Source organism: Pempheris klunzingeri, chromosome 3, assembly GCF_042242105.1.
Source record: "Pempheris klunzingeri isolate RE-2024b chromosome 3, fPemKlu1.hap1, whole genome shotgun sequence".
Lineage (NCBI taxonomy): Eukaryota > Metazoa > Chordata > Actinopteri > Acropomatiformes > Pempheridae > Pempheris > Pempheris klunzingeri.
Genome location: NC_092014.1, coordinates 22,650,811 through 22,660,541, shown reverse-complemented (window position 1 = coordinate 22,660,541; position 9,731 = coordinate 22,650,811). Strand labels below are relative to the sequence as shown.

Here is a 9,731-nt window from a genome sequence, read left to right as displayed (position 1 = left end):
TTGGAAGAGTTTGATCAATAAAGTTGAGAAGATTTACACTTTATTTATCAAGAATAAATCACATTGTCACAATCATTTCATGAGAAGAGGTAAAAAACATTTTATTCCAACTTTATGGGCAACAGTGTATAATATGGACACTTGTTTAAGAACGTCTGGGCACATGCATTATATGCTTTGAGCCATGGCTAACTAGAGTATCCACCACGTGTGCCTTGAGAGTGTTGGCTAAATTGTTTACTATGTGGGAACCTTGCGATACTATTCATTCCTGTGTCGGAGAGTGTTTGAGGTGTGTGCTCCAGTGATCCTGGGGTCACATACCACGCAAAGGGGCGATGTAGTTATTCTGACCATGTAGATGTTTAAATCAAAACACTGGCAATCAGAGGTGGATGGTGGGAGGGAGAAGACGAGAAGACGATAGGGGAAAGGAGAGCTCGTTCTTAAGCCATGGTCAGATGGGGGTGAGCTAGGTGGTGGGTGTGTGTCAGGACTTGAAATATGTTGAGGAGACGCGTGTGTTATCTTTTCTCCTCACCACTGGCCATCCAGTACCTCCCCTTGCGGTGTGTCGTCAGCAGTTTATCTCAGGGCCTGGCAGGAGCTGCAAGGGAAAATGGGAGGAAATCTGATCCATATGGTGGCACTATAAAGCTCACTGCTGATTTGCAGGCTTCATCAAAACCTGGTCAAGGCTTCATTACTACTCATGACTGGCATCCTCTTCTCACACCAGGTCAACGCGCTCTGAACTTCTCGCTCTCTCCTCAGCAGCACCACTTATCTGTCTTACTCCAGGGGTACCTCAGACACAGTCTTCAGAGCTGATTCTTAGAGAGGTAAGTTCATTTCCAGGTTGAAAAGTGATGGATTTAATTTAGACAACAAGTTATGGACAATAAGATTAGAAGATGAGGAAGATCCTACTAACAGTGATTTTTCAAGTTTTGCATAATTATACATGCAGCCGGATTAGGAGTAAGTAATGATTAATTGCATGTATCTTTTTCTTCTTCTGTTGCTTCAGATATGAAGATACTGAGCCAGGTTGCTTTTTTACTTTTGCTTGGGGGAATCTGGTGTCAGAACAACCGTAATGCTAAAGCTAGTGGTAAGTCCACCAAGAAGTCTGGTGGGAACCAAGGAGGTGATGTTGGCCAGTCTCCCCCCGTGGTGGATCTGACTCCTGGCAGCACTAGAGGCACTGGGGGCACTGGAGGCACAGCTGTAGCAGGACGAGAGACTGCTGCAGGAGCTCGAGCAGCTGGACAACAGGCAGATGATATGATGCTGCACTTCCTCAAGAACACCCAGGTTACATGTAATGATGGAACAGCAGCTGGGTGAGATGTTCTGGATCTCATATTTCTTCTCACTTGTAGTCCTTAACTCTTTTTCTGTCTGTTTGCTGATTATTACAATGATTTTAGATGCTGCATAAAGTGTGCCGATACATGGCTGCTTTATCTTCACCATCTTCTCATTCCTGTATATTTGTGGTTCTGCAGGTTTTACCTAAAGGAGTTCAGAGGAAGCCGCCGATGGCTGTTATTTCTGGAAGGTGAGTATTTAAAAACCCAACTGGTTAATTTGGTCCTCAAGGGTCAGCTTGTTTTGGTGTGACGCCCCCATTGGAATTTTGATGGGGATGTCATATAGTCCTGTCATCTTCCGTTTTCCTCCTTTTTTGGTTGCTGTCTGTCACTTTGATAGACTCAGAATGGGGGAAATTTATGGGGATTGTCCTCCATCTTGACTTAAATGTGCGTTCTGAGGGCAGAGAAGTGGTGTGCATCACATTTCCCAGACACAAACATCTTATCTGGCTGAAGTGACTTTCCCTAACAGCATTTGAAATTTATGCGGATATCATTCTGAGCAGAAAGGCTGAATAAAATGTTGACAGTTTGCAAATTAAAGGAATCATTCGGTTTTTTTTGGCCATCTCAGATCAGGCCACAGGTGCAATCCTTTCCCTCTCCATTCCTCACAGGCCTTTATGATGGGCTAACAAGGGTCCCCCTTGCCCTGCCTGATGTGAATGTCTAATATTAGTCCCTATTATTTTTAGGTGGATGGTGCTGCTACAGCAAAGAGACCTGTGATTCTAGGTACCAAAATATACCCCGACTAATGAGCTCAACGGGGTGGCCCCAAACAAAAAGAGGTAGGTCAGCCGGCCATGTTTTTGAAATGCATGTCATACGTGTTGTGTTAGTTGTTTTATGTTATCTTTAGTGAAACATCTCTGATTCTTGGATTTACAGGAACTGGAATATTGTCTTCCCAAGCAGAGGAAAACCCACACTGGCACAATGCAAATATTGTGTAAGTACTTGTTTATCCTCACTGTGTGTCTCATTGTGTCACATGGAGACAGTCCTCATTTGTAATCTTTTGTGAGACATCTCATCCATGTTTAACAAGATATAGTTACACAGTTCTGTAGACATTAAAATATGATCAATGGCTTATATATCAATACAACAGGGAATCCATTTTGTTTGTGCCTCTATTTGTTTTCTTTTTTTCTTACTTAAAGCTGCATTAATTGTAAAGTTTTGTTCGTTGTTAAAAAAAACAAAAACTCCCCACTGTGTCTGAAAGAGGTTGATGAGAGTGGTGAAAATAAGCCAAAGGGGCACTGCGGACTCTCCGCAGGGTTTATCATTTTTAGAGTCATGGTTCATGTTTCACATGGTCACTTGTTAATATGAAAATACTGGTTATGCAGTTTTAACTCAGGACTTTTAGATAAATGACTAGAGGTGACCAAGGTGCTTTGAAGCTTCTACTGTATCCATATCACCGTCACACATACACTGCTACACACTAACGCTGCACTCATAGCACGCTCACTGAGCTGGACGCTCAACTGCATGAAGCGACATGCCAGTCGGGACACTACAATAATTCGCCAATAATTCTGTCCTAGCTTATGGTAGCAGGCCAGAGCTAATCACCAGAGTATAGTACTCACTCTCCAGTTTACACCACTACTTCACTGGAGTGGATGCAACTTAAGGGCAAATCTCTATTACTGTTACATTATGTCATTCTATTTTTATCTTCTAATCGCTGTTATGTTTTTCTGGGTCGTGTTTAGCAGTGATGTCAGTGACGTTTTTCTGTCAAACGACACCTCCTGCCCCCGTTGAAGCTTGTATATTTGTGTGTAATTATCACCGAAGCTTTGAAGCTTCAAAAATGTTTTTTCAGGACAGCCCTAGAAAAGCCCTAATCTTACACTTTTACTTTTACAAATTTAGTTCACAAGCAGTAAAATGCACACACGCTAAATTCATATGACATGTAGCTTATAGTGGCTATTGTCTAACAAATGCAATTGTCTCCTTCTCTGCAGATTCATCCCGTACTGCTCTAGTGATGTATGGAGTGGCACTGGGCCTGCCCCGACCCCTCCTCCACGACCACGACAAGGCAAAGACAAGGAGAGAGATAGAAATGCGAATGCAAGTAAGTTTCTTAAGATCCTACGTGTGTTTTTTTCTGTCTAAGTGTTGTGCTCCCAATTATTCATTGTGTGTGTTTGTTATTAGCTGAGTACACCTTTATGGGATCCCTGATCATCCGTGAGGTCATCAAAGACCTCATCCCCAAGGGAATCAAGCAGGCCAAGGTTGTTATGCTGTCTGGCACGAGGTAAGTTTGTTTTATCGCCTGACGCTGACCACAGCTTTTGGACAAGAGCCTGCATCCTTTGTACCATCTGGACCATCTCCATGCCTAACATTAAACTAGAGAAGCCCTATTTTGGGTGCATCCTCTTGTCAACAATAAAGATGTTTACAGTCAACTGTGAACAATGACATAACGTCTATTAAAGAGCCGTGCCCTGTAATGGTGAACATACCTCCCAGGTTAGCAACATGGCTGTTGGGAGATCCCAAAGCCCTATAACAGGATCCCCTGACTGACTGCAAAGCTGCCAAGTTTTAACTTCCCTTGCTTGTAGCTGGCATGTGCCGTGATTTTGATTGCACTGACGAAAATGGTGCTCTCAAAGCCAAACCATTTATCGATTTTCTCGGCTCCCTTGCAGTGCTGGTGGAACAGGTGTTTTGCTGAATATTGAGAGGGTGGCCAGTCAGCTGGAGCAGCTTGGTGCAGAAGCTCAGGTCCGAGGCCTCGTGGACTCTGGGTGGTTTCTAGAGAGTAAACAGCAGAGATCACCTAACTGCCCCGTGACTGTTTCCTGCTCACCTGAAGATGCTATTAAAATAGGACTCAGGTAAAGTCATGAATTCTTCTGTGTAGACTTTGTGTAAGTATGCTATATGTACTTGTTATTAGTATCATATACACTGGTGTTATAAATGGCTGTATAGTGTAATGTTTTGGAGCGACTGACCAACAGATGCGTGTATGTTGACTGTGTGCGTTTTTTCAGGCTGTGGAATGGGGCTGTGCCTGATAGGTGTCGACAGCTCTATAAGAAAGGAGAGGAGTGGCAGTGCTTCTTTGGACACAGACTGTACTCTACCTTGACCTGTGAGTGCTTTATCAGGATATTGGATGCTATACGTTTGACTTAATTTGTTCAAAAGTAATGTGCACTGAAATATGAGAGGGGTTTTCCAAGAGGCTGGAAAGTAAACACTTTACTTTACATAAACTGTCTGGCAAAATGCAAGAGTGTTTTCCCTCAGTGTCTGGACAGCTGATATTTTGTAGATCTGATCTCTAATTGCTCGTGTATGACAAAGCTGATGGGAACCTCTAATTTTTCTACAGACAAAATAAAACTTGTTAATAGTTGCCTATTTATACATCCAGCAGAGCAACATTATTATTCATTTTTTCTGGCCACCTGATGAATGCAAGTCCAATATTTACTCCCCTTTTAGCTCTGTTTTGTTCTCCACCAACTACTGAGGGGAAATATCTGGCTCTTAGTAGCGTAACGCTACTATGTCGACAAACTAGTGGCTAACTTTGTCTGTCCACCGTTTGGTATTGTATTCGCTTTTGCTCTTAAAGCAGCTGCTTGCTGCTGGAAGTGATGCTGATGAGAGCCGTGAGATTGAAGCAAACCGATAAAGCTGCTGGCAGTAAAACCAAAACAAAGAGCTGAAACTCTCTATAAAGCTCCGCAGAGAGATGACAATTCTCTGTATTTTCATTACTATTAGTGTCCCATTTCGCATGACACATAATCATCTGGTCTGACCCATTGTTAATATAAATATATTGATTAGAGCATCTTTAATACTGAGCTCTTTGTTTTCCCTGTAGCTCCTCTTTTTGTCGTGCAGTGGCTGTTTGATGAGGAGCAGCTGAGAGTGGAGAACATCTACATGGGAGGACAGAGTCTGTCTCAGGAGCAGTGGCAGTACATACAGAACCTGGGCAGGGAGCTCAAGAACTCACTGGCAGATGTCACGTAAGTCCCCAAAAACCTGCTTGGAAGAGTACCAGATAATGATAACCACAGATCTGTAACTAAAATAAACACTGGACTAAAGCTCACAGATGACTGTTTTCTTCTGTGTGTGTTTTTCAGGGCCGTGTTTGCTCCGTCCTGCCTCTCCCACACAGTAATTACCAAAAGGTAAGAATGGATGTTTGACTCCTGTGGGGGTGAGGTACTTTAACACCTTCCGCCCCTCATTTTATTCTCGCCTCGATCAGCAGTCATCTGTACCTCATGAGCTCATGTTGCTTTTTTCGTTCGCTCGTTCATCATGCCACATTCTTCATGTCACCGAGTGCCATTTCACACTTTCCCTAACCCCCCGGTACCCCTTGAACACACTCATTATTTTGCTGCACAGATGGACATTGATGGGTCAGTGCAGTCTTAGCTAGGTTTACAGAGCCAGGCTAAGTTAGGTGTATTTATTGAGGGTGGCGATTCCTTATGGGAGTAGCTGAAGGTCAAAGGTCATTGTAGGTAATTTTGCAATGGCAGTTCTGTGATATTGTACTTGCTGCACCAAGATAATTAGATGAAGTAGCCAAAGGAAGCATATTTTCCTTTGCTTTCTGCTAACTTTTCCCTTCACTAATTTCCCTAACTATCCTATCCTCTTGTCCTCTTCTAGTAACTGGATGAGTTTCCAAGTTAAAGGCACCTCTCTGCCACGCGCCCTGCAGTGCTGGGACAGGAGTCTGGAGGCAATCCGCAACAACAGAACCCCTGCTAAAGGTTGTCCTTTCCACCTGGTGGACACCTGCCAGCGGCCCCAGTGCAACCCCACCTGCCCAGCTTTGGTGGACCAGGCCACCCAGCAGGAGCTCACCCTGCTCCAGATGCTGGTAGCCATGGGCCTTGACCTCCAGAAGCTGGGCCTGGGTCCCCAGGGAGATGCAGATTCTCTGGCCAGCATGGTCAGCAATGGTGGCTAAGTATAAAAGTGGATAGCAACTGATAAGATGGCCACGCAAAGGCTTAATAAAGGTACAAAAAAATGTTGATTTTTTATGTAACCATAGAAATACTTCAGAAATCTGGTTACTATGTCTTGTGCTGCTCAGCATTCCATTATGCTTCATGTGTCTGTTTAATTGGTGACTTGACAGGTGGGTCTGAGTGGTTTGGCTGTCACTCTACCAGACGCCAGAGGAGACAGCTTTGGGTTTAAACCAAAAGGTGTTTTGAATAGCTTTGAGTTTTAGCAGATGGCCACACATACTGTACCTCCTACAGAATGCTTTCATCCTGATCGCTCCACATGAAAATTAAACTGCAGCGCATGGTAGTAGAGCTGAATACTTTTGACAAACAGAGGCACAACATGTTGTGTAGGACAGGCCATACTGTAGCTGTTAGCATTTGAGGTAGCTTAAGGAAAACTTTATTTCTGCTCTTTCAGTCATACTTTTCACAGGATAACAAGTATTCACGATGTGCCAAATTTTGAGTGACCTATTATGATTCTTACATAAATGAAATGCAACACACAAAAACTGTTCTCACACTAACTCAATAATTGTTTTGCACAAACAGATCAAAAGACATTGATTGTGATTTTTGTGACTTTTTTAGTCTGTAGCTCCTGATGCTATGCTAACTTATATATATTACATAATATATATACAAATTTTATGTGCATGTAAGAAAAAAGCGTGATTAGTTATTGATATTTTTCTGTGGAAGCCAGCAGGAGTTTACTGATTTGACATGTGAAGTCTGCAATAAAAAGAAAAAAAGGCACCCTAAAAAGAATAAACAATGCTGTGGTTATTCACCATTCAGTTGTCAAGAGAATCTATATCTAGTGACATGCATGGACACAATACAGCTACGTATTGCAATCCTTCATTGATGTCAGCTTTTGAAACTCATGTGTCTTTCAAAATGTCATGCTAGTTTTGCAAGGCATTCATACATGTTATTGTAACTGTATGCTTTATTATCATCTGGGTACTGTAATAACCCAGCCGGTAAGGATTGTACCTGCTGTTAATAAGCATCAGACTGAGTTGTTGCACACTTTGAAACAGAAAATAAAGATATTATTTGGCTCTGACAAGGTGAACTCTTCATCTGTGGTTCACCCAGAATTAGAAATGTCCCGTCTCTATTTTTCAGCCTAGTTTTCTTTCAGACTGAAATACCAATGAAGAGCTTCTGACAACACACTCATAACCACCATCTGAGGACCCACAAACTCAACACGTCAGAAGAGTATTTCTATTCAAATATTCCCTCTATATATGCAAAGTAACCAATACTAACTGCTTGGTATAAATAATCTAGAAATACAAACACGGTATGGTTGATGGTGTGACTGTCTTGACAGACACAATTTTTCTAAACTTGTGTCATTTCATGTTGGATTACATGTTAATCTCAGTGTATGGTAAGATAAGAACATTCTCTTCAAAGAGTTTGCACAATAAATGCCACTGCTCAGCAGAAATACATTTCTACAGCAGATTGCACAAACGCTGCAGGGGAGCATCATGCCCCTGGAGCATGCCAGCAAATCTGAGATCAGCAGAGAGGGTGGGGATGAGACAAGCAGCAAAAGTTGAAGAGTGGCCTCTTGTGTTCTCTGACCCATCAGGACAGCGCACATATTGTGCTTTTTGAATATTTCACAAAAATAAGACCCGGAGCTACAATAATATTTTAGCAAATCATCTTTTGAGCCTCAACCACAGACTTCAACTTGTCCACATTCCTTTTCTCCATGTTCATCTTCTCCTCATTCTTGCACTGAAAAACGTGTTGTGAATAAACAAAGAAATCTAGGCTTTGTTGTGTGTTATGCTGAAACCATTCTGCATAATATGTGGGCCATTAATAAATTTTTGATTTCACTCAGTAAGCTACATTGCTCTGAGTAAGAACACTGAATATTATTGCATGCAATTATTCATCCTCGTCACTGGGTGGTGCTGCTTTAAATTTGACACATATGTACTAAAGCTCCTGTACATGGGGACACCTTGTTGAAAAAAATAAAATTTTTATAATTTGGCCAAGTGCAGGCTATTCGGAAGATCATTTTAGAGACGAAGGCAGGCTATTAAAGTGTAAGAGATAAAATATTTCAGATTAAAATAACGGGTCATATACATAATTGATAAATAAAACGTTAAACCACATCACCTAAAATAATAAATAATGTGGAAATATACATATAAATATTCATTTTGGCACAGCGGAGATACTTTACTTTACTTGTCTCATTACAAGCAGTAGTTTGCTCGCGGAGAGGATTCATCTTGGCTTGAAAAAGTCTTGGATTTTTTCCCATATTGCATTGCAGTTCGTTTCCACTTCCTCTTTCCGCCATATTGCAGAACCGGTAAGGAGCCTTTTTATACCGTCACTTGCAATCTTTTCAGAATCTAAAGCATCTGAATGTTAAATACTCTATTTAGATCATCATCTTGAAGCGAAATTACATACAAATGAGTTTGGATGAGTATCGCCTCGATTGGTAAAACCAGTTAAACATATTTGGACTACAAACTTCATCTCCCCGTCCCTCTCTGCCCGGCCCTGAGAATCGGTGCGTTCAAGGCGCCTTGATAACTGTTAGCTTTTCGACCACAGAAAAGTCCTTTCTCTTGAAACAAATAATACATGTGAGCTGTCGGCTGCTGTCTGTGCGTGACACAGTCTATACGCGCTCTCCTCTGCGTTCACCATCGTATCTGGTAATGTTAACGGATGCTTTGCTGATGTAGACGACAAAGCTAAGTAGCTAGCTGCTCTGTGTGCACATGAAGGACCATGCTGTGGTGGGAGTCTCTGCGTTTTTACATTTTCAGTGCAAGTCGAGCCAAAGAAATGTTGCCTGTTGTGAGTGAAAATCGGGCTTTATCACAATTTTACCGGCGTAGTTTGCAGTTGTTGGCCAAACAAGCATCCATTGCGTCGTGTCTTAATTAAGGCTAGCTAGGCTGTGCTATCTGGCTACATGTATTTGGTATTTCACACCGTTCATTTCATGGGTTTTACGTGAGGAGTTCAAAGTCGTGCTCCAGCGAGAGAAAAGCTAACCTCAATTTAACAACTGCTTTCTAGTCAAATGAATGAGGGTCATGATTAGATGATGTGAGGACAGGCTAGGTGTCATCTCCATAGTTGAGTATTGCTGTGTAATGAAATGGTGTCTAGACACCAGGTAAAGAGTCCCAGAGTGGGACATGAAACTAGATTATGTATTTTTTTTTTCTTATTTTCTCTCTATTGAAGCTTATACACGTTTTAAACCCTCAATATTTGCCTTTTGTGTCTCTGCAGGCAT

General features: G+C 42.0%; 1 protein-coding gene across 1 annotated transcript; it reads left to right on the top strand.

Annotated features, from left to right (window-relative positions):
* The first annotated feature begins 719 nt into the window (after positions 1-719).
* Positions 720-6,372, top strand: notum2 (notum pectinacetylesterase 2). Its single transcript, XM_070828100.1, has 12 exons — positions 720-842; positions 1,031-1,346; positions 1,512-1,564; positions 2,075-2,170; positions 2,271-2,331; positions 3,368-3,444; positions 3,564-3,666; positions 4,067-4,255; positions 4,415-4,515; positions 5,260-5,407; positions 5,528-5,575; positions 6,069-6,372. Exons 2-12 carry the CDS (start codon positions 1,033-1,035, stop codon positions 6,370-6,372), a joined length of 1,494 nt encoding a protein of 497 aa, XP_070684201.1. The 5' UTR covers positions 720-842; positions 1,031-1,032.
* Positions 6,373-9,731: the final 3,359 nt, after the last annotated feature.

Coding starts and splice junctions, on each gene's coding strand:
- notum2 (XM_070828100.1), top strand. CDS start 1,033: ATGAAGATACTGAGCCAGGTTGCTTTTTTACTTTTGCTTGGGGGAATC. Junction 4,516..5,259: donor ACTGTACTCTACCTTGACCT/GTGAGTGCTTTA, acceptor TTTTCCCTGTAG/CTCCTCTTTTTGTCGTGCAG. Junction 5,576..6,068: donor CACACAGTAATTACCAAAAG/GTAAGAATGGAT, acceptor GTCCTCTTCTAG/TAACTGGATGAGTTTCCAAG.